This window comes from Polypterus senegalus, chromosome 8 (assembly GCF_016835505.1).
Source record: "Polypterus senegalus isolate Bchr_013 chromosome 8, ASM1683550v1, whole genome shotgun sequence".
Taxonomy (NCBI): Eukaryota; Metazoa; Chordata; class Cladistia; order Polypteriformes; family Polypteridae; genus Polypterus; species Polypterus senegalus.
Genome location: NC_053161.1, coordinates 165,388,325 through 165,414,356, shown reverse-complemented (window position 1 = coordinate 165,414,356; position 26,032 = coordinate 165,388,325). Strand labels below are relative to the sequence as shown.

Below are 26,032 nucleotides of genomic sequence, written 5' to 3'. Positions count from 1 at the left end.
AAAGATTAAAACTGTTAAGTTTAAAATTGGTAGGGCAAATTTTGAGCAGATGCAGCAAACTCTAAGGAGGAAAGACTGGGATAAGCTATTAAGTGTAGAGGCAGTCGAGGAGCAGTGGAACAGGTTTAAAAATGTTTTACATGTAATGCAGGACAGATACAGACCTACATTTGGAATTAATAGGAAATTAAAAAAACAATGCGTTAATAAAGAGTTAAAAAAAGAAGCTGCAAAAGAAAAAACAGATGAATAAGGCATATAAGACTAAACACTTGAACGACCATTAAGAAGGATATCAGGGAGCATAAAAGACTGGAGAGGAATACAGCAGATAAGGCGAAAGATGACCCTAAGAAATTCTTTTAGTATTTGAGTAGTACAAGAACAGTCAAGGAGGAGGTCAAGTGCATCAGAAATAGTAAAGGGGAATTAAAAGATATTGACAGTGAAATAGCAGATGCCCTAAACTTACATTTTGTTGAGGTCTTCACAAGTGAGCAAGTGGATAACCTCCCAGAGGTAAATGAGACTACTGAGGAGGTACTGAAGGATTTGGAAAATTTGGAAATTGTAGAGAGAGAAGTGTAGCTCAGATTAAATAGCTGAAATCAAACAAATCACCAAGACCAGATAATATTTATCCCCATGTTCTTAAGGAGGATAGCGACTACAGATATAAACCCTTGACACATATTTTTAGCAAGTCACTGACCACTGGAGAGATTCTGTAGGACTGGAAAAAGGCAAATATCATCCCATTAAATAAAAAGGGTAACCGGGTCAGATCCTAGCAACTATAGGTCAGTAAGCTTAACGTGCATCACCGAAAAATTAATGGAAGGAATTATTAAAGATAAGATTGAGCAAAACCTGGCAAGGACAGGAGTTATTCTGAACAGTCAGCATGGGTTTAGAAGAGGGAGGTCGTGTTTTACTAACATGCTGGAATTCGATGAGGAAGTAATAAAAGGATACGATCAAAGTGGAGCTTATGATATTATTTATCTGGACTTTCAGAAAGCATTTGATAAGGTGCCACATGAGAGGTTGGGCATCAAATTAAAAGAAGTGGGAGTTTAGAATGATTTTTGTAGATGGGTGCAAAATTGGCTCAGACACAGGAAGAAGAGGGTGATGGTGTTAGGAACCTCATGAGAATTGGCTGATGTTAGGAGTGGTGACCAGCAGGGGTCAGTGTTAGAGCCGCTGCTATTTAGTCATCATTGCATAACTTTTTCTTTACCATAGAAATTTAAAGACTAAATTCAACTTCCATTCCTACCAAAGATATTTCTGGCGACTAAATAGAACCTACTTATATCCAAATTCGAGCTATTGAGCCGTCACCTGCCTGCCTGAATAAGTCACCCTCGCTTCGCTCTTACTTTTTTACCGTTCATTTAATCATGGCTAGTGACGGAAAAATTATACAATGGAAGGAGGATTACAAGGAGTATGGCTTTACCAAAACAATTATTGATGGCGAATCGATTATTCATAAAGCTTGAATTGGTGATCTGTTTTTCTGTGTTAACTTCATATTTTTTCATACTTCTCCTCAAACCAAGGTGGTGCGAGACTAAAATGAATCGAGAAGCGCTGATCAAAGTAATCGGTGTACCAGGAAATCACGCATTGACAGAAGTTCCTCTTTGTTTGTAATGCAAAGTGTGATTAAATGCGTGATTTTTTAATGCGTTATGGAGCACATGCAACGAAGCTTCTAAGCTGTGCTTGTGCTTTGAAAAGAAAACATTTTAAAAATAACGTAACACGATTGTCAATGTAACCTTTTGTAAGTAGTGCCTGGAGGATTCAGTGTGGAGAAACTCTAGAGACAGCGTGTGTATTAACTTGTGGATTTTCTGTGAGTATTTGGTGGCAGCGTCACAAAGTCGCTTCCGTAACACTGCGTGTGTTAGCTGCGGAGCTCAGCTCAGAGCGAAATGAGGTGGGAGGGGAGAAGATGACTTGACTCCCCCACCCGCCTTAACTGTCAATCCCCCACAAACACAGTCTCTCGGAATTTGCATAAGCACAGCCCTTCACCTGCAATTTTAACTTAGTTACAAAGTGATCAAAACTCTCGTTTATATCCTGCGTCCTCTCATTAAACTTGTATCCTGCATTACCCGTGGGGTTGACAAACGCCAGCGGCAGCCTGTCTATGAACTTAATTTAAACTTTAGGTTTACACCGTGCTTTGTTTCCGAAGTAGCAGCACTCATGAATATGGTTGTATGTGTCAGTCGCTCGCTTTTTATTGTTTTGCTGCCTTCTCAATTATATAATGCATGTTTTCTTCAGCGCTTTTTGGAGCTCTTTCTGGTTTTCTACACACTGTGTTGACAGTCAGTTCACGTGATTACGTGGGAGGCGTGATGATGTCACACGAAACTCCACCCCCCACGGCTTTCAAGCTCAACTCCATTACAGTATATGGAGAAAAATACAGTGGGATGCAAAAGTTTGGGCAACCTTGTTAATAGTCATTACTTTCCTGTATAAATCGTTGGTTGTTACTATAAAAAATGTCAGTTAAATATATCCTATAGGAGACACACACAGTGATAATTGAGAAGTGAAATGAAGTTTATTGGATTTACAGAAAGTGTGCAATAATTGTTCAAACAAAATCAGGCAGGTGCATAAATTTGGGCACCGTTGTCATTTTATTGATTCCAAAACTTCTAGAACTAATTATTGGAACTCAAATTGGCTTGGTAAGCTCAGTGACCCCTGACCTACATACACAGGTGAATCCTATAATGAGAAAGAGTATTTAAGGGGGTCAATTGTAAGTTTCCCTCCTCCTTTAATTTTCTCTGAAGAGTAGCAACATGGGGGTCACAAAACAACTCTCAAATGACCTGAAGACAAAGATTGTTCACCATCATGGTTTAGGGAAGGATATAGAAAGCTGTACCAGAGATTTAAGCTGTCTGTTTCCACAGTTAGGAACATATTGAGGAAATGGAAGACCACAGGCTCAGTTCAAGTTAAGGCTCAAGTGGCAGACCAAGAAAGATTTTGGATAGACAGAAGCGACAAATGGTGAGAACAGTCAGAGTCAACCCACAGACCAGCACCAAAGACCTACAACATCATCTTGCAGCAGATGGAGTCACTGTGCATCGTTCAACCATTCAGCGCACTTTACACAAGGAGATGCTGTATGCGAGAGTGATGCAGAGGAAGCACAAACAGAGCCGCTTGAGGTCTGCTCAAGCACATTTGGACAAGCCAGCTTCATTTTGGAATAAGGTGCTGTGGACTGATGAAACTAAAATTGAGTTATTTGGGCATAACAAGGGTGTTATGCATGGAGGAAAAAGAACACAGCATTCCAAGAAAAACACCTGCTACCTACAGTAAAATATGGTGGTGGTTCCATCATGCTGTGGGGCTGTGTGGCCAGTGCAGGGACTGGGAATCTTGTCAAAGTTGAGGGACGCATGGATTCCACTCAGTATCAGCAGATTCTGGAGACCAATGTCCAGGAATCAGTGACAAAGCTGAAGCTGCGCCGGGGCTGGATCTTTCAACAAGACAACGACCTGAAACACTGCTCAAAATCCACTAAGGCATTCATGCAGAGGAACAAGTACAACGTTCTGGAATGGCCATCTCAGTCCCCAGACCTGAATATAATTGAAAATCTGCGGTGTGAGTTAAAGAGAGCTGTCCATGCTCGGAAGCCATCAAACCTGAATGAACTAGAGATGTTTTGTAAAGAGGAATGGTCCAAAATACCTTCAACCACAATCCAGACTCTCATTGGAACCTACAGGAAGCGTTTAGAGGCTGTAATTTCTGCAAAAGGCGGATCTACTAAATATTGATTTCATTTCTTTTTTGTGGTGCCCAAATTTATGCACCTGCCTGATTTTGTTTGAACAATTATTGCACACTTTCTGTAAATCCAATAAACTTCATTTCACTTCTCAAATATCACTGTGTGTGTCTCCTATATGATATATTTAACTGACATTTTTTATCGTAACAACCAACGATTTATACAGGAAAATAATGACTATTAGCAAGGTTGCCTAAACTTTTGCATCCCACTGTAGCTTCCAGTTATGACCATTACGTGTAGAATTTCGAAATTAAACCCAACTTTTGTAAGGAAGCTGTAAGGAATGAGCCTGCCAAATTTCAGCCTTCTAGCTACACGGGAAGTTGGAGAATTAGTGATGAGTGAGTGAGTGAGTGAGTCAGTGAGGGCTTTGCCTTTTATTAGTATAGATTAAGATAGGAATATACTGTAAGTAACAAGCTGGTTAAGTTTGCAGATGATACCAAGATAGGTGGATTAGCAGATCATTTGGAATCCGTTATATCATTACAGAAGGACTTGGATAGCATACAGGCTTGGGCAGATTAGTGGCAGATGAAATTTAATGTCAGTAAATGTAAAGTATTACACATAGGAAGTAAAAATGTTAGGTTCGAATACACAATGGGCGGTCGGAAAATCGAGAGTACACCTCATGAGAAGGATTTAGGAGACATTGTGGACTCTAAGCTATTGACTTCCAGACAGAGTTCAGAAGCCATTAAGAAGGCTAACAGAGTGTCAGGTTATATAGTGCCTTGATGTGTGGAGTCTGCTCAAGCTTTATAACACACCGGTGAGGCCTCATCTGGAGTACTGTGTGCAGTTTTGGACTCCAGGCTACAAAAAGGACATAGCAGAGCTAGAAAAGGTCCAGAGAAGAGCGACTGGGCTGGTTCAGGTCTACAGGGGATGAGTTATGAGGAAAGATTAAAAGAGCTGAGCCTTTATAAAAGAAGATTAAGAGGAGACATGATTTAAGTGTTTAAAATTATTAAGGGAATTCGAACAGTGGATTGAGACTGTTATTTTAAAATGAGTTCAACAATGGACATTCAAAACTAGATATGATTTTTTTTTTTTTTTAAGAAGATTTAAGTGTATAGGACTGGTGAGCTTTGTTCCAGTATGAAGCTTGTATTTCCACATCTCCCAGGGGCTCATGAAGGCAGCGAGAGAGATGCCAACTGGCCCAGTGGGTTGGTTTGTTTTCACTCTTCCTAAATTAAAGAGCTCATGGCTGACACCATCTGTCTAACAATTGGGTGTTATTACTTTAAGATGATTGTATTTGTCTGTTAATGGGACTGCACTGTTATGAGAAATTAGTGCAGAAATTCAGGGAATTTCAAAGACTTCACAAACTTTTCCTTACAATTCTACTTTTGTGTAACACTTTTTACTGAGGACAGGCTTGGAGTGTTTGCACAAATGTACAGCTACAATGTGAGAGCAGCAAGTTGCTAAACCTTACAACATTAACAGAGATGAACTCTCAAAGGACATTAAAACACACAATGTAACAACACACCTTTAACTGCATTTCAGTGTTTCTGAAGAAAAGTACAAGACCTCCCTTTCAGGCCCATAATCCCCCAACCCTAAAAAACTTTTATTTCTCACTTACTCTTTTCAGCCTGATTTGTAGGTGGCGGCTCATCTTCCTCAATTCTAACAGATGAAGGGTCTTCAGTCCTCTTTGTGTCAGGCTGTGATGATTCAGACTTCACCAGGATTGAAGGCTCTGATGATGCACAGGGTCTGCTGTGAGGTGAGACTAACCCGGTCACTGCCCCATCTTCACCCCCACACTGATGGTCCTCTTCCTTGACATTCTGCACACTTTTATAAATGTTTGTCTCAATGCTGACAGACGTCTCTTCAGCCTCTTCTTTAATGCTCACTAACCCTGTCTCACAGTCCTCCTCCTCCTTAATGTGGAGACTCTCCTGTTGAGGGCAGATGGACTCCCACTCACACTCCTCCTTCTTAATACTTACAGCCATTTTTTCTCTGGTATTTATGGCAGCCTCACACGTCTCCTTTTTTATATTCATTTAGATGTAATCTGAACAGCAGCTTTTTCTCTCTCTCTGTGAAAAAAGAAAAAAGATGTAATTGGCTCAAGAGTGCATCATTCAGATGTAACGACATTTACATTTCATTTCACAACACCCTCTCAGTTAAGGCGTACATCAAGCCAGATTTTTTTTAAAACAACAGCAGTAAATCTCTGCAAATCAAATACTCAGAAGGAAAAAACATTTGGAGTGAAGGTCCCAACAAAGTGGAGGAGAAGACCACTTCACACAGTTGGGGGTCAGCAGTATTCTCTTTTCTTCTTTATCTTTTCCCACTTCTCTATGTGATGTTGATGTGTTTGATCAAACTTCTCCAAACAGCTCAGACCTGCAGTTAGACAATTCTACTTCACATCTTCTTATACTTTATTCCTCCACCTCTGCTTTGGCCTCCCTCGCTTTGTCATTTTTTTTCGTCACAAATTCATGGTCGCTCCTCATCACATGTCCATACCACTTCATCCTTTTTTTCCTGTACTTTAGTAGATTTCTCTCCCATTTTTGTTGCACACCTGATTGTGTAATTTCTTATAACTCCACACATCCATCTCAACTTTCTCAATTCTGCTACAACTAACTTCTTCTTCGGAGCTCCCTTTACTGCCCACAATGCCTCAGCTCTACAGTATACCTCACTGCTGGTCTTACCACTGCCTTAAATCCTTTTAACACAATGCTCCTGATACCTCTTTCCATGTGCTTTATCCACACTGCACTCTCCGAGTTATCTCTGTATCTAAATCTAAATTTTGGGCTACCACTCATTTAGATATTTAAATGTATCTCCTCTTTTCAATTGCTCTCCCTGCAGTCTAACGTCTGAATCACCGTCTCCATCGCACACCAAGCTAATCGTTTCCCACCGGTGATCAGCTGTAATCATTCCGATTCCTTCAGCTTTTCCTGTGGCATCTGAAAGCCAACAATCAACTCTGGATGGTCAGGCACAATCAGAAGATCTCAGTGATAAAGTTGTGTACAGGCACAAGTCAGGAGATGGATACAAAAATAAAACATCTCAAAGGATTTATCAATCCCTAGGAGCGCACAGTGAAGTTCATAATCAAGAAGTGGAAAGTGTTTGGTACCACTAGGACCCTCCTGGAGCAGGACGACCCTCTAAAATGGATGGAAGAACGAGGAGGACGCTGGTCAGAGAAGCTAACAAGATGGCAACTTTGAAGCAGTTACAGGACTTTATGGCAAAGTGTGGTCATTGTGTGTATCTGACAACAAACTCACAGATGCTCCACAAATGTGGCTTGTATGAGAGGGCTGCGAGAATAAAAGCCACTCCTCAAAGAAAGGCCACATTACACTGTGTGCACAATTATTAGGCAAGTGAGTATTTTGACCATATCATCATTTTTAATGCGTATATTCCAACTCCAAGCTGTATTAACTTGAATGCTTATTGGATTTAAGCATGTCAGGTGATGTGTATTTGTGTAATGAGGGAGGGTGTGGCCTAAGGAGATCAACACCCTATATCAAGGTGTGCAGAATTATTAGGCAGCTAGTTTTCCTCAGGCAAAATGGGCCAAAAAAGAGATTTAACTGACTCTGAAAAGTCAAAAATTGTAAAAAGTCTTTCAGAGGGATGCAGCACTTTTGGAATTGCTAAGATATTGGTGTGTGATCACAGAACCATCAAACATTTTGTTGCAAATAGTCAACAGGGTCGCAAGAAACGTGTTGAGAACAAAAGACGCAAATTAGCTGCCAAAGATTTGAGAAGAATCAAACGTGAAGCTGCCAGGAACCCATTATCCTCCAGTACTTTCATATTCCAGAGCTGCAACCTACCTGGAGTGCCCAGAAGTACAAGGTGTTCAGTGCTCAAAGACATGGCCAAGGTAAGGAGGGCTGAAACCCAACCACCACTGAACAAGAAACATAAGTTGAAACATCAAAACTGGGCCAAGAAATATCTGAAGACAGATTTTTTTCAAAGGTTTTATGGACCGATGAGATGAGAGTGACTCTTGATGGACCAGATGGATGGACCTGTGGATCAGTAATGGGCACAGAGCTCCACTCCAACGTGGAGGTGGGGTACTAGTATGAGCTGGTATTTTTAAAGATGAGCTAGTTGGACCTTTTTGCATTGAAGATGAACTCAAAATCAACTCCCAAACCTACTGCCAGTTTTTCGAAGACACTTTCTTCAAACAGTGATACAGGAAAAAGACCATGATTTTATGCAGGCCAATGCTCCATCACTTGCATCGAAGTTCTCCACTGCGTGGCCAGCCAGTAAAGGCCTTAAAGATGAAGGAATAATGACATGGCCCCCCTTCCTCATCTGACCTAAACCCTATCGAGAACTTGTGGGCACTTCTTAAACGCTAGATTTACGGGGGAGAAAAACAATACACCTCTCTGAAGAGTGTCTGGGAGGCTGTAGTCACTGCTCCACAAAAAGCTGATCGTCAACAGATCAAGAAACTGACAGACTCCATGAATGGAAAGGCTTCTGACTGTTATTGGAAAGAAGGGTGGCTATATTGGTCATTGATTGATTTTTTTTGAAATGTCAGAGATGTTTATTTGTAAATTTTGAGGTGTTTCTTTATTATTCTCACTATAACAGATGAAAATAAACAAGTGAGATGGGAAAATTTTCATTTTTCCTTTAGTTGCATAATAAATCAGCACACTAATAGTTGCCTAATAATTGTGCGCACATATGTATTCCCCTGATGATATTCACACTCACATTTCCGTTGTGAAACATTCAGGTTTCAGGTTTATTAACATTTTGGATTGACTGATAGCACTGTGTTTGTTCCATATTAAAATTAATCCTCAAAAATACAACTTGCCTAATAATTCTGCACACAGTGTAAATCTCGATTGAGCTTTGCCAAAATACACCTTGAAGAATCCGAGGCCAAAGTGAAAAAGGTGTTATGGTCAAATGAAACTCAAATTGAAGTGTATGGCCTCAACTCCACATGGTACACTTGGCAGAAAACAAAAAGAGTTCACCATCCAAAGAACATCAAATCCACAGTAAAGCACGGAGGTGGTAGCACCCTGTTTTTGGGGTGTTTCTGTGCAGCAGAGACTGGGGCTCTTGTTAAGATAGAGGGAAAAAACAGATAAGGCAAACCTGCTGTCCTCTGCCAGAAACTTGTCAATGGGAAGAAGGTTCACCTTCTAACATGACAATGACCCAAAGAACACATAGCAAAGTTGACCACACTGTGGATGAAGGTGAAAAAGGTGAGTGTCCCTGCATGGCCGAGTCAGAGCCGAGACTTAAACCCTACTGAAGATCTGTAGCAGGACGTGCGAACACTGCAGTCTAGTGGTCACCATCCAATCTGACCGAGCTTGAACAGTTCTGTAAAGACGAGTGGGCAAATATGGCTGAGTCGAGATGTGCAAAGTTGATCGAGAAGGAGCCCAACAGACTCAATTCTGGAATTAAAGCAAAAGGTGGTCCCACAAAGTACTGACATGGTGGCTGGTGATCCTTTAACCATCTCAGTGAATTTGTTTTTTTTTAAATTTTTTTCTAAACTGTTGCCATATCATCGTTCATTTGGCTGTTATAAGATGTGCTGAGTAAATATAGCTGGAGAAAAAGTGTTTTCATTGTCAGGCTAAAAAGCATCAAAATGTGAATTTTCTGAAGTGGACTGGGATCAGGGGGTTCTTTTCTGTACCCTGACTTGAGCGTCTACGACATCCTTCAGTGCACCGCCATTACAGGGATGGACTCTATCAGTGTTTAATATTAACAGTGTAATATGGCAAGCCACCAGATTTGTTTAATGTATTCATGTAACTTAAAATACATGAAATAAATTTCTGTGACAACTTAGTGGAAACAAAACACAGCTATTGACTGTTATGAAAATATAAAACATGAGTTTTCAGGCTAAAGAAGCCTCCATGTCATGGCCTTCAATTGATAATTAAGAAGATATTCTTAGAAAATTCCAGTTACCCTAAACATCAGTACAACACCCATAAACACCTAAACCTTGAAAACACTTCATGTAACACGTAGCAAAATAAAATACAGGCATGGTGAAAACACAAAAGTTTTTAAGAGGGGGTCTGGCTGGTTGGGATTTAAAGCTGCTGATGTGAGCTTTTTGGCAAACACTTGACTGGTAGGCCTGCTATGAAACAACGTGATTATCACAGAGGGATGCGTTTTCTTTTTCTTCCTTGCAGTGGCTGATATTGGCTGCCATTTCCTCAGGTTTTAACTGTTCACTGGCCCTTAAGCTACGGTGGCTTCTCACTTGCTGGTAACGTTTTGTAAAGTTTTATTTTAGCACCATTTTCTTTTATATCTTTGGCATATGAACATTAGTTTGGGTGTGAATTTCTCTTTGCTTTTTGCATTTGTAGTTCACATCTCAACAAATCTGAATGTTTTCTTTTGTTTGTTTATATCAAGTTACTTTTATTAACTTTGTGTCGTTTTATCAACCATATTGTCTATCATAGTGAAAAAGGAGCTGAGCAGTAAGGCAAAGCTCTCAATTTACCAGTCGATCTACGTTCCTACCCTCACCTATGGTCATGAGCTATGGGTAGTGACCGAAAGAACGAGATTGAGAATACAAGCGGCTGAAATGAGTTTCCTCTGCAGGGTGTCTGGGCTTTCCCTTAAAGATAGACAGGGTGAGAAGCTCAGTCATCCGGGACGGGCTCAGAGTAGAGCCGCTGCTCCTCCGCATCGAGAGGAGTCAGATGAGGTGGCTCGGACATCTGATCAGGATGCCTCCCTGGTGAGGTGTTCCGGGCACGTCCAACCAGGAGGAGGCCCCGGGGAAGACCCAGGACACGATGGAGGGACTATGTCTCCCGGCTGGCCTGGGAACGCCTTGGGATTCTCCTGGAAGAAGTGGCCGGAGAGAGGAAAGTCTGGGCATCTCCGTTCAGGCTGCTGCCCCCGCGACCCGACCTCGGATAAGCGGAAGAGGATGGATGGATATTCATCATATTTATTTACACTAGTGTATCGAAATGCCCGTTTCTGTAAATGTGCATACAGTGGTAAGTGCGTCTGTTTTAAATATGGTGCGTCTTATTGCCTTTGTTCATCGATTGTTCCCAACCACTTGTGGACTGCAAACGACATAACATCTAAGCAATGATGGATGCTGGACATTTTATCATTTTATATACAGCATACAGTATACATTATACTAGCTGTGCTATTTGTGTAAAATGGGTTGTAATTTAAATAATCAACAGAGAAATTAGCATTGTTTTTAGTGTACCACTTACTGGAACGTATGCTGTAATCAAATAGTAATACAATGCAACTCGTTTGTCTCTCATGTGCCATTTGGTATGGGATTTGTGAAAGCAGTGTGAATGTTTGAGATGCACCATCTGCTGAAATGAAAAATGCAATGCAGTTTATTAGTACAAAGGTTTGTGATGCGCTATCTGCTGGGATTATAGAGACGTAGTTACTGGATGGATACACAGACACACAAACACCTATACATTTATTAAGCTGTATAGAGTATATACTATACACACACACACACACAGGAAGACCTTCAGTCGTCTGGCACTACGGTGCCTTGTGGAGTGTCGGGTTAGTTACAATAGAGAAGATTTAAATGGATGGACAAGCAGACAGGGAGACCTTCATTTTGTCCCCAGGGTTTTTAAAGGAGGATCCCTAGTACACAGTAGTGAAACGCCTCAGTTTAACTTGACAATATCATGCAAATCAGGACAACTTGGATAACAAAGGAAACAGAAACATTACATGAAAAAGCAACTTACACTTTAATGAAGTACACACCGACATCCCATAATATTATTGGGAGTTTAGTGTTAGCCAAGAAATATAGAACAAGTGGCCAGAGAAACACTTTAAAGGACCTTGAAGTCAGAAGCCCAAAAGACACAAGAATACACAACAATTAAAGCAACAAATAAAAAACAAACGTACACTGATAACAAAAGGACTGTCAGGACTCAACAAAAGAGCCGATCTCCATCTAACGCCTAACTTTAGCAGCTAATTTGCTGCTAAGACCCCAGGACAACGTCTAAAGAACTGCAGGCCTCACTTGCCTCAATTAAGGTCAGTGTTCACGACTCCACCATAAGAAAGAGACTGGGCAAAAACGGCCTGCATGGCAGATTTCCAAGACGCAAAACCACTGTTAAGCAAAAAGAACATTAGGGCTCGTCTCAATTTTGCTAAGAAACATCTCAATGATTGCCAAGACTTTTGGGAAAATACCTTGTGGACTGATGAGACAAAAGTTGAACTTTTTGGAAGGCAAATGTCCCGTTACATCTGGCGTAAAAGGAACACAGCATTTCAGAAAAAGAACATCATACCAACAGTAAAATATGGTGGTGGTAGTGTGATGGTCTGGGGTTGTTTTGCTGCTTCAGGACCTGGAAGGCTTGCTGTGATAGATGGAACCATGAATTCTACTGTCTACCAAAAAATCCTGAAGGAGAATGTCCGGCCATCTGTTCGTCAACTCAAGCTGAAGCGATCTTGGGTGCTGCAACAGAACAATGACCCAAAACACACCAGCAAATCCACCTCTGAATGGCTGAAGAAAAACAAAATGAAGACTTTGGAGTGGCCTAGTCAAAGTCCTGACCTGAATCCAATTGAAATGCTATGGCATGACCTTAAAAAGGCGGTTCATGCTAGAAAACCCTCAAATAAAGCTGAATTACAACAATTCTGCAAAGATGAGTGGGCAAAATTCCTCCAGAGCGCTGTAAAAGACTCATTGCAAGTTATCGCAACGCTTGATTGCAGTTATTGCTGCTAAGGGTGGCCCAACCAGTTATTAGGTTCAGGGGGCAATTACTTTTTCACACAGGGCCATGTAGGTTTGGATTTTTTTTTCTTCCTAAATAATAAAAACCATCATTTAAAAACTGCATTTTGTGTTATATTTGACTAATGGTTAAATGTGTTTGATGATCAGAAACATTTTGTGTGACAAACATGCAAAAGAATAAGAAATCAGGATGGGGGCAAATAGTTTTTCACACCACTGTGTGTGTGTGTGTATAGATAGATAGATAGATAGATAGATAGATAGATAGATAGATAGATAGATAGATAGATAGATAGATAGATAGATAGATAGATAGATAGATAGATAGATAGATAGATAGATAGATAGATAGATAGATAGATTTTTTCTCTTTTCTTTGTTGGTCAACCTACTTATAGAAACTCTGATCAGATGGGGTTTCCCGTTTTTTACAAAAATGTAAAAAACTTTATCCAATTCTTAGAGATAGAAAATAAAACCTGTAAAATTAGTCTTTCTTTACATTTGAGCAACCACAGTCCTGAACCGAGTTATTATGGGGTAGCACAATCCTAACACAAATAGAGGATGGCCACATTTAATATACTAATAAACAAAACAAGCAAAAGCACAACACTTTTAAACAACGAGAGCACGAGATGCCACGACCCTCAACCCCATCGCGTTTCACTGGTGGGCACCTGGCCCAAGAGCAGGTTTTCAATTCAGATAATGAATTCTGACTACAAATTGTCAAGAGTTGTAACTTTTCAGGTAGAGAAATTATGAATAGAGAGGGACAGCTGTAGTAGTGTGGCACATGAAGGCCACCGTATGGGGTGACAATCAGAGAGGCTTTATTTTACACACCCTTGTCATTAGTTAGACCTTACTCTTATTCTATGTTAATTAATGTTGACTTATGTTTATTTTTTATTGTGTCTTCTATTTTTCTATTCATTTTGTAAAGCACTTTGAGCTACATTTTTTTGTATGAATATGTGCTATATAAATAAATGTTGATTGATTGATTAGTGACAGCCATCATAAGAAGCTTCAAAGAAATCGGGATAAAAATTTGAATTGATTAAAAAATAATGATGGCAGACATGAGGAGGAGCTGAAATTCTGCCTCACAGATTTAAAGAGCAGTGTGACCCTCACAAGGAAAAGCAAAGAGAAGATGAAACGAGATCTAAACATCAAGCATCAAAGGAGCTTTACAAAGCCAATAAACAGAGGACATTGTGAATAGTTAAGGGTTTGTATGTCTCAGTCATCTTCAGCGTCCTGCAGATCTGTGCTCCTGATAGACTAACTTGCTGTGGGAAACCAGAAGTGTGGGAGGGGGGCAGAAAAAAAAAACTCATTACGGACCCTCATGAATATTCTAATTAAATCAAAGAGGCTTTTCCCCAGAAGAAGAATGGCAGGCCTGGTGTCCACCTAAAAGTGCCTGGTGGAGATCCACAAAGCCTTGTTAGTCTCAACATGACAGCAGCCATCATATGGGACTTGGCGTTCACCTCACAACCACAGCGCAGTACAAAGCAAACACAAGAAAAAGACACAGGGATATGGGAACCCACTATGGGCCATCACAGGCTACACTCACATTAGAGTCCACAGACACAAGACAAGTTAGACTTTCCAGAACATTAAACCTGCACATCTTTAGAAAGAAGAAGGGCAAAAACACGCAAAGGGTAGACAAGAACACTGCAAACCATAAACAGCCCGAGGTACAAATTGAAATACTGACCAAACATGTCTGTTAAATTCTCGAATACTCAATACGGATATTACTGGATTGTACTTTATATAGAAATATGATTTTGCCGCATTTTATATATTTTAATATAAAACATGCTTTGCTTCTTCTAAGCAATGTATGCAAATATATTGTCGGTAAAATGGATTAATTAGCTATCAGAATGTTAGGCCGTGTATATAAATATACAGACAAACTGATGATGATGGCCGTCAACCTTTGCTAGTCATTAATATTTAATTTATACGTCTTTATGATATGAAAGTTAACGGAGGAGTAACAGCAGCACGGCAGCAGTACAATTCCCTCTGACTCGGTTTATCTGTACTCGTTCTTGGCTCGTATCCACTCCGACTCTTCTCCAGTTTGTTCAGCTCGTTTCTCTCTTTTAAATGAATGAAAGAGACTGACTGAGTGCTCGCTGCTGTTCCAACATCCGACTGGCAGAAATGAAAGCGCTGTGTGAGGAGTGGTCGCCTCTTCATGCTCGTCGATTCGAGGGGGATCGTGACTAAAAGAATACACGGAAAGGAAAAGGCGTGAAGTAGAAATGGGATTTGTAATCGTGAAGCAAACCAGGGGAACAAACACCAATGAACAGTAAAGACATGCGGGACTCACGTGGCTTCAAGTCCGGGGATGTGCTGAAGGACACGAACGCGCGGCTCGCCTCCGATTGTATTAAATCTCAGCGAAGCGAATGAAAACTCACACACTCATGAAGTGTCGTCCACAAACCCCGAGCACTTACCCGCTGTCTTTCAGTGATAGGATTTTTTTTTTCTAAAGACGTTCACTTGCAAACATTCGCTAATATCTCGAATCATCTTCTGCATAAGCGCCTATCAGTACGAGGCTGCTCCTGTCTTCAGATTCTGTCGCTCCGGATGACGTCACTCGGGCTGCCTTGAAAAGGTCTCGCTTACGCCGCAGAGCTTCATTCTAAGTACAGTATTAGGATCCTAGTTTTATAACATAGGATAAGCGCCACCTGCTGGTCTCACCAACACCAAGCCGACTTTGGCTACATGGTCTCCCATCCATATAATGGCCGAGCCCGAACATGCTTAGCTTCAAGTTGATGACCGGTTCTAAAGTGCACGTGGGATGCAGGGCTGGATTAAGACCCTTAGATGCCCTAAGCATGTGCTTACTTTGCTTTTATGGTTAACCCAGCACTGGTGGGACGGCTACTGGTAATACTACGACACTCCATCCATTTTGCGTTTTTGGACCACTTAACATAGAGAAGTTTATCATAATAGGTTGACGGGAATGCATTCTGCGACATCGCACCACCCAGGCTGAAACATAAAGCACTAATAGAGAGTCGAGGCCTGGGGGCCGTCAAGAGGCAGGGCCTGTTAAAGCCCAGTGCGGCACTTCTTGTGTGATTTTGGACCATACAAAAATAACTTTGCATTGTATTGTAATAACCTGATTAAAACTAAACGTGTACGCGTAACGTCGGCTCGGATGACATTAACTGCATGCTGGTTAAATGCGTAATTTATACTGCAAAGGTAACGTCAATAAACAAGCAATATCTGCGAAAAGTAAGGTTATAAGACTGAATTTCCCACCTTCTTTTGGTGTACTGGATGTAGCTGAGTTTGTCCAAAATTACCAAAGTTCTGCAGCTCTAAGTGTACTTCATTAGGACAGTTCAGGCAACAGTGTGACATGCTTTGAAATAAACTCACAACACAAATGCCCTCCTTTTAAAACTTTTAGTAAAATTCAAAGCAAAACAGTTCACACAAAAATAGAGAAAAAATGATAATGCAAAGAAAACAAGTTCTTCTTTAAAGAAAGCTCTTTTCAAGGCTTATTTATCTCGTTTCTATTCTCTGTAAGTCTGATCATACAGTCATATTACGTGTCAGAAGACGGCATGCCAATCTGCTGTTTGTAAACTAATCTAACAGTCCATGCTAGAAGTGAGACTACTGGCTTATTGAACACCCTGTTTTACAGACAGGAAAGCTCTATTTCATGTTAACTTACCGAGTATAAAGGACAATACTATAATCTAAACAACTACGAGAAACTGATATTCTATTGAAATTAAGCAGACACTTATGTGAATTCAACATTAATTAGCTTTCTATTAACAGTGTATTAAATAACATTTTTTCCAGTTTAAATACTGACTGGATTTGAAGAATTGGACGTTGCTGTTCGAGTCTGACAAATCCTCCACAGCTAAAACTTTCAAAGTGTTTAGTTGTATCTTTCAAAGTAACGAGTGTCATGTTTAAATTTAAGCTCCTTTTCAGTGAAGTCTGATGAAAGTTGCCTGCTCTTTGCTTTCAGCGGAAATCGCCGGAATGAGTCTTCGAGAAGTGACAAGGCTTTCCTATTCGCTCTCGGCTCTAGCACGGAACGCTGATTGATGGATGAAGAGACCAATGAAATCCACAGTTTCAAAAGTCGGTAGCGAGGGTTACTCGCACATGCGCTGAAATCAATACTTGTCTCCAAACTAATGTCGAGACTGTGCGGTTTTAAATACTAGTTAATAAATATCCCGTCAGCTGCACACACGCATGCACATTATGTTCAAAGAGTAGTGTGGTGAGCATCAAAATTAAAATTTAAAAAACAGTTTTGTTTTCTCACTTTTAGTTAGTTGTAGTTTCCAGACTTTTTTATATTTTAGTTTACGAAATTATTTTTTAAGATATAGTGTTTATTCAGTTGTCTTTAACAAGACAAGGTGGTGGTTGGATGGGCAGATCTCCAAACCGTGTTACAACAGTAAAAACTGCTTAAGTGTATCTGAAATGATGAAGACTTAACTGGCCTTTGGAGAAGTAAAACTCTTCTCATAAAACAATATCTTTGTTACAGAAATGATTTAAGTCTTCAATCCAGAATTGCTTTGTGGTTCATTTCAACAGAGTTGGAAAATAAATAAAGAGGTTGAAATCTGTCCAGTTATATTAAAAGAGCATCAGGTTGAGGAGCATGCACTGTACAGCGTGTTGCTACACCCATCACACAACGAACCACATCAGGATCCCAAAGGCAGACCAGTCCCAACCTCGGGAAATGACCCTCTATCTGCCACAGCCAGGTGTTACACGGGTGTCCCCTTGGTCTGGTCCAGCCGCTCGGGTACTCAACAATGAAGATTCTGTGTGCCTGATCACCCTCGGGGAATCGCACCACATGGCCATAGTGCCGCCCTCACAATGCAAGTAATGTGCCTCATTTGGGACTCAACACAAAGTTAGACCAGCTGTGCCCAAGGATACACCGAAGAGACACAGTACCAAAGGTGTCCAGTCTTCATCTCAGGTCACTGGATAGAGTCCATGTCTCACAGTCAAATAGCAAAACAGGAAGCACCAGGACTCTAAAGACTTGGAGGTTTGTCCTTTTCCAGAGATACCAGGAGTACCTCACACCCCTTTCCAGTGACCTCATGACCCCCATTACTCTGCCAATCCATCTGCTGACTTGATAGGAAGAGTCACCAGAGACATGAATGTCACTACCGAGGTAAGTAAACATCTTGATAAAGTCGACACTCTCACCGCAGACAGACGCATTGCTGATGGTTATGCGCAAGAGGTCATTAAAGGCCTAGATCTTGGTTTCTGTCCAGAACACTCACATTTCCAGACTCCTCAGTCAGACTCCTCACTCAGTCTGTCAAGAGCCCTGATCAGAGTGCCCATTGACTCTGCAAAGATCACAGCATCGGCAGCAAAATTAAGATCAGTGAATCTTTCTTCTCCAACAGATGCCCCACAGCTGCTGGACCTCACGACCTTGCCCAACACCCAGTCCATATGATCATTGAACAGAGTAGGAGAAAAAACACACCCCTGATGAACAACAGAATCAACTGGGGAAAAACACAGAGGTTCTGCCTCCACTCTGCACGGCCCTCACAGTACCAGTGTACAGGTCAGCCATGATATCCAGGAACCTTGAGGGGATCCCACGAAGTCTCAAGATGTCCCACAGGGCAGCTTGATCAACTGAGTCGAACACTTTATGAAAATCGACAAGGGCTGCAAAGAAACTCTGCCGATATTTGCATTTGCAGTCAATGAGAACCCTCAGTGCTGGGATACGGTCAGTGGTAGGACTTTTTAGGCATAAAACCAGACTGTTCCGGTCGCTGGTATCAGAACAAGTGATCCTGGATCCTTTTAAGGATGACCCTAGCAAGGACCTTACCTGGCACCAAGAATAGTGTTTTCCCCCTGCAGTTGCCACAATCCAGGAAATCACCCTTTCCTTTCTAGATAAGGATGACAAGTCCCGTTTTCCAGAAAATTGGGAAGATGGCTGTCTCCTAGATGGAAGCAAAGATTTATTGCAATGCCAGGAGGACAGCCTTACCACCAGACTGGAGAAGTTCAACCAGGATACCAAAGAACCCTGCAGCCTTCTCTACCCTCACTGGTTCACCACCTGTGCAATCTCAGTGAGACTGGGGGACTCTCAGCTAATTGGAGGATCAGCCTCAAGAACCGTGGACCCAGAGATGTTGAACGTCCTAGCTGGAGGATCAGCTTTGAACATCTGCTCAAAGTAGCCAGCCCAGCGGGTGACAAGTGCATCGTGTGATTCAAATTCATATTGTTTAAGTGGAGCGATTACGTAAAACAAAATATGGAAAATAATGGCAAATGAACAAACGTATATTAGATAAATGAAGATTTGGTTAGAAACATAACTGGACTTATTGATAGAGTTTGGCATTTAGCAATTAAAGCTACAGATCATGGGAAATAAAACTTGACACTTCATCTGGAGACAACGTCTTACTAATCTAAAATTATTAATAACAGCGTAGGAAATCCAAAACTCTTACTTTCAACCGTTAATCACCTTTTAAACGTAGCTCCAGTAGTAGTGAAAGCATCAGAGGCTAAAAGTGAAGGTTTAGCAGTATATTTCAAAGAAAAGATGAATAATATTAAACTGACTTCAAATGAAAAATTTATTGAGCCTCAACCAGGTCAGCATTGTGAACTAAGCTGCTTCACTAAAATGAGCTTATCTGAACTTTGTAGAATAATTAGTCAGTTATAACAGTCCAGTGGGGTATCTGACCAAACATTCTTCTTTAGAGAAGTTTCTGATCTTCTTATCAACAACGTTCTTGAAATAGTAAATTGTTCATTAGACTCTGACATTTTACAAGATTCTTCCAAAACTGCTGTAATTAAGCCTTTGTTCAAGAAAACCAACCCTGATTGTTGTATCTTAGACAATTATAGGCCAATCTCCAATTTGTCTTTTCTCAGTAAAATTCTAGAAAAAGTAGTTTTCAGCAATTAAGTTATTATTTGAATACAAATGTTATTCTTGATAAGTATCATGCAGGCTTTTGATCAAATCAAAGTACTGAAACAGTTCAAGTGAAATTAGGAACTGCAGATGCAAATAAAATATCTGTACTTGTTCAGTTGGATCTGCGCGTAGCATTTAATACCACAGAACATGATGATATTCTTAAAAACCACTTTAGCAGTGGGGAGGGCTGTCAGGTGCTGACTTAGACTGGTTTAAATTATACATAACTGGAAGGAAATTCGTTGTTAGTTATGTAAATAGTGCATTAAAAATACATAATATTCAATATGGTGTACCGCAGGGGTCGATTTTACATGCATCTGTTAAGCCACATAATTTCAAAGTATAATATAAATTACCTTAGCGATGCTGATGGCACACAGCTCTACTTGTCCATTGAGCCTGATGACCCAGAGGCTCTAAACCCTTTAATCCACGGCCTTACTAGAATAACAGAATGGATGAATGGGACTTTCATAAAACTAAACAAGGAAGAAACACAATTCTCAGTTATTGACAGCAATAAGAAAAATGAGAATCTAAGAAACAGAATTGATCATCCGGCTCTGTGTGAATCAAACCAGAGGTTAAGAATTTAGGTGTTATTATTGATTCTGACCTTAATTAAAGATCGGATATTAATAATATTACCAAGACTGCATTCTTCCATCTGAGGAACATTGCAAAGCTGTGATCTATTGTAACATTTAAAGATGCTGACAAAATTAATAAATGCATTTGTATTTAGCTGACTTGATTACTGCCAATGCCAATACTGATGCTCTGTGCAAGAGAGGACAGAGCCGACTATAATTCCTTAGAAGGCTGGCATCTTTCAACATCTGCAATAAGATGCTGCAGATGTTCTATCAGACGGTTGTGGTGAGCGCCCTCTTCTACGCGGTGGTGTGCTGGGGAGGCAGCATAAAGATGAAGGACGCCTCACGCCTGGACAAACTTGTTAAGAAGGCAGGCTCTATTGTAGGCATGGAGCTGGACAGTTTGACATCCGTGGCAGAGCGACGGGCGCTGAGCAGGCTCCTGTCAATCATGGAGAATCCACTGCATCCTCTGAACAGGATCATCTCCAGACAGAGAGAGAGAGAGAGAGAAAGAGAGAGAGACAGAGAGAAACAGAGAGACGGAGACAGACAGACACAGACAGAGGGAGAGAGAAAGAGAAAGAGAGACACACACAGACAGAGAGAGAGAGAGAGAGAGAGAGAAAGAGACAGAGAGAGACACACACACAGACAGACAGACAGACAGACAGACAGACAGAGAGAGAGAGAGAGAGAGAAAGAGAGACAGAGACACAGACAGAGAGAGAGAGAGACAGAAAGAGAGACGGAGACAGAGAGAGAGAGACACACACACAGACAGACAGACAGAGAGAGAGAGAAAGAAAAGAGAGAGACAGACAGACACACACCACTCCATCTAGATCTGAACGTCATAAAAGATGGAGCTCCAAGTCAAGACCCCCTCTACTGAGCTGTGAATTCCTAGAGCTGAGAAAACTGCTATAATTTCTGAAATTTTTACTTGTTTTTCACTGTTTTCTTTGGACATAATCAAAATAACATTAAAAATAGTGATCAACCTGAGAACTCAACACTTCCTTGCAGTCTTCTTTTGTCCTTCCACGAACCCACCCACCCACATTGGTGTAGTCAGCAAGATTTACTGAAAAAAGGGTGAACTGACTGACCTTACAGAACAGTACATCAGCTGAGCCAGCTGCAGACACAGGTAGCAACCAGCAGGCTGAACTCGATGAAGCTGAGCAGCAGCACGATGGCACAGACCTGCACTGATGTGTTAGGCCGGAGTTATACTTCACATGACGCAACGCATGCTGCAGCGGACTCTCCTGCTACGCAAGCGTTGTAGTGTTTACATTTGCACGCGTACTTTACGTAAATCTGGAGGAATCCACCAGGTGGCAGTGCAAGATATTATCACGGTGAGAACATGTTCGGCTTCTCTGTGTTGTGAATTGCCTAGAACACCTATTAAATTCTGATGACACCTTACCGCACCGTGACACCCTCAGGTGTGTAATCATTAACAGTATTCATTATTTAAACGAAATTATATGTAAAATGTAACATACACACTTTAATGCATTTGATCCTGAAAGTGGTATCAAGTACAAATCTAAAGATTCTAAATGTGCAGAGAGTTGGAATTTCAGACATTTAATTTGTTCTGTGTGGTGATCTTTTGCTGCTTGCTGCAGCTGTCAGGTCCAAGAAGCTCGTAGCGATTAAAAACTGGGATGACCTTTACGATGGTCTGCATTAATGATAAAGTCAACTACGAGGTTAAAGTGGACATTTCGAGATTAAAGCCGAAATTTCCACTTTAATCTCAAAATACACGCTTTCACCGTGTCCTTTTTTTTTTTCTCAGTGGCTCAAATACAGCGCTATACATTATGTTGCTGTTGTGAAGTTGCAAAAAAAAAAAAATGGCACCAAAGATGGTATGTGAGACTTTTAAAATGTATCGTGTCATTACGATCGGGAATATATGACGCTTGAATATAAAAGCACCACGAATGCATCTGTATGTCGGCATTTTGCTTCACGACATCGAAGCATTCATCCCGTAGGATCTGCATGGAGGCTTTCTGTCACATGTTGATAGTAAACAGAGACACTGACGTCACGTTCCGACTTTTAGCACACTGCGCCCCCCGACTTTTTGCTGGTACTGCAACTCGCACACGCATCGCGCTAATTTCTGAGGACCTGCTCAGAGGACGCGTGAAATGAACGCTGGGAACGCGTGGCAGCCATGATGTGGGCACGGACGCGTTCTGAGTGTGAAGTTTAAATGAGCCCTAAGAGGCCAAGGGCCAACCTAACTGCTCGGTGCAGTATGCCCCTGGGATGGCATAGAAACATACATTCTGATCTTTCATTACTCACCAGTATGGAAGTGGGCACCCCCCACCGAGCCATTTCTGTCAGGGGGACGCCCTGTGGCTGTACTGTGATATGGAAGGAGAAGGAGCTGTGGTCTACCTCACAACACAATAATAATAATAATAATAATAATAAAATACAGTAAAAGTTACTTCATTTCAAGCATATTTCTCACCTGAATAGTTCTAAAAAGGAAAGGATGTTGTTAATGAAACAATAACTTTATTGGTAAACATGGACAAGATTCCTGAGGCCTACCACTGCCAGTATAAATGCTCCATGTAATTTTTAGTAAAGCTGAGAGAAAGAAATTCTTGAGATGGATATCTGAGGAGTTTTGAAAGGACATTATGAATGGTCACTTAACTCTGTCACTTGATTTGTGGCACCAGATAAGGAACAAAATAATCACAAAATAAGAAATGAATGCAGTTTATTTATTTTACCTTAAATAGCATATTGTTCTAAAAAAAAAAAAAAAAATTAAAAGAGTATCACAATTAACAATACATGCATTATTTCAAAATGACATTTTCAGCATATCCTAGTTTTTATTTACAATTCAGTAAAAAAAGTAGCTAAATTATTCATAAATGTATGCACTCTCTGTACTTTATCCAGGTTATAGGAGAAATCAATTCAGAGAACGGTTTCATTTTAAATGTTTAATGCTGCACACTGACCTTATGCTGGATGTCTCCACCTTGTCTTGATGTTTTCATATTTTCTGGTGTTCTTACCGTTCTCAGTGGTCCAAACATGTCTTTCACGCTACCCATACACTGAGATTTATCGAAGCCCTTTAGAATGGTGTGATGAGATGGTATTCTATTCTTCATTACAGAGGCACCTTTTACTTAACGGAGAATCTTTCTTGCACCTCCTGGTACAGATTTTGATTCAGTGTACTGCAGAATGGCGAGCACACAATGATCTATTGACCATGGCCACTGAAACAGATTTTAGCGTACAACACACAGACCCTGATCCAATTCACTCGCCCGTCACATTCTTATGCTGCATCAGTTCATTTCTCTTCAACATTTCTAACTGTGTGGTGAAGGAAATCACAGCACTAATCTCATCTTTCATTCGGTCTATCCCCCGATTTCGTAAAGGTGCCTTTCCTTGATAGTCATTGCAGTTTGATTGTTTCACGGGCTGCGACAGGAAAGGTGATGTTGTGGGGAATATTTTTTATATTTTCATGCCATAGAAACAAATGCTCTCTGTGATGAGTTAACAGCACTTTTTTGTTTGCATGCTAAAAATAGACAGTTGTGTATAATTTGCACAAGGACTATCTTGGCTAACCTTACGACAGTCATGTGGCAACCCATTAGAAAGATGTCCATGCCCCAATCTGGGTTGTGACCCATAATTTAACACTAGAATTACCAGAGCCTACGAAAAAACTCGTAATTCCGTCCCACCTTAAATCGCTTCTTAAATCCCTTCACACCTCCGCCAGCGTCCTTTGTCCTCTAAATGTGCTGATAAAGAGAAGCTAGAAGCAGCCGGCTACTCCATCCCCCCCACCAATTTAGAACGTGCACGAACTTCTCCCAGCGCATGCCTTGATTGAGTATCTGGGAGTGAAGTGGAGTTTTAGAGTGGAAATAATAGATCGTTATTTGGAACACACGCATTTCATGTCTGTTCTGTTTCTACAGTAATCTGTGTCAACACATTGTTAAAACAGAAACGTTTTTTATATTCTAGTAGTAGATGACAAAATGTAGGCATAAACTATATAATGTATGAAGCCTGAAGTCCAAATATCAAAGAAACATTTTCATAAAAGGTACAAATATAACACAATTGCGCTTTTATTCAAAAATATAACTGCAGAAACAAAAAGCCGCCTTAACATGCGACATTGACAGCCATTTATTATAACTTCATCCGTGGTGCAATAGAATCACTTCCCGCCTGGGAATCAAAAGGTTGTGAGTTCGATTCTGCACCAGTCTGTTTTGAGAAGTAAACTGCTCTTAGTCTTACTATTTTAGAATAAAAGCATACATTTGATTTCAGTCTGTAACAGCCGGTGTAATTGATGATCCCTGTAAAGGTTAGCTATGTTTTTTTTTTTTTTAATTCACTTTTCATTCTCTCAGTCGCATTCAGAATCAATCCATACAACCCCATCTGACACGGCTGTTTTCACTAAAGACGCGCTATAGCTCTGCAGTGCACCTCGATGCATACTAACGCCCCCCAAAGGGTTCTGACACACAAACGCTGGCGAAGCTGCCTTCTTCGTATCTCACCGTCACTTGATTTTCTTTTTATTCAGTTTTATTGAGTGTTCCTGCCAGTCCCCGCATGTTGCTGTATGCTGTTTCTTTTGTACTCCAGGACATGCAGAGGAGAGAATGGTAAAGAGCAGTAACTTCGGCGCTATATGCAATCATCAGACACTCACCATCTGCCAGCTGTTTTGTTATACTTTTACACCAACTTATGTTCCTGTGTTTGAGCATGCTCAAAAAATACACGTATAATGCCACGAAAAGTGCACGCAGACACTTCATTTCGCAAACAAAACAAGTGCACTTTTATTCAAGACTACCTGTATAACCGAAGAAAAAAGAAAGCAAGTTACAGTAGGCGATTGATACGACAGCTTGCATGGTGCAATGCTAAGAAGTGCTGATTTTCATTTTGTGCTATATAAAATCATCACATTGAAATATTAACAGTTCCCACACTCCAAAGGACCGTCCTTCCTACATTTACGACACGTGTATTTGTTGCAGTACACACAACTCTCTGTGCTATGGTTCCTATTACACTGAATGAGCACCTGACACTGTATTTTCTTCCCTGGGGGGAAGGTCCTGCATCAGAGAATTTCCAGTTCCTGCATAAATTCACACCCGATCTGACGCTGTTCTTTTTCAAATAATATTGCATTAGTGCGATTATATTTTCACATATATTGTCTCTTTCTTTCAGGTGTGTAATAGAAACCACAGCATAGAGAGAAGTGTGTACATTGCTTCTTACAGGAAAAGGCGATGGAAAAAGTGCACTTGAATAAAAGTGCACTTTTGTTATACTTTTACACCAACATATGTTCCTGTGTTTGAGCGACACGGGCAGATGGGGAGTGTCTGATGATTGCATATAGCGCCGAAGTTACTGCTCTTTACCATTCTCTCCTCTGCATGTCCTGGAGTAAAAAAGAAACAGCATACAGCAACATGCGGGGACTGGCAGGAACACTCAATAAAACTGAATAAAAAGAAAATCAAGTCACGGTGAGATACGAAGAAGGCAGCTTCACCAGCGTTTGTGTGTCAGAA

The 26,032-nt window shown here is 40.8% G+C and overlaps 1 protein-coding gene across 1 annotated transcript in view; it reads right to left on the bottom strand.

Moving 5' to 3' along the window:
• LOC120534680 (zinc finger protein 836-like) overlaps positions 1-26,032 on the bottom strand; it is a 156,723-nt gene that overhangs the window by 7,471 nt on the left and 123,220 nt on the right. The window contains exon 7 of the mRNA XM_039762271.1: positions 5,466-5,894. Within this exon, the coding sequence (XP_039618205.1) occupies positions 5,466-5,894 (429 nt within the window). The remainder of the gene's footprint in view (positions 1-5,465; positions 5,895-26,032) is intronic.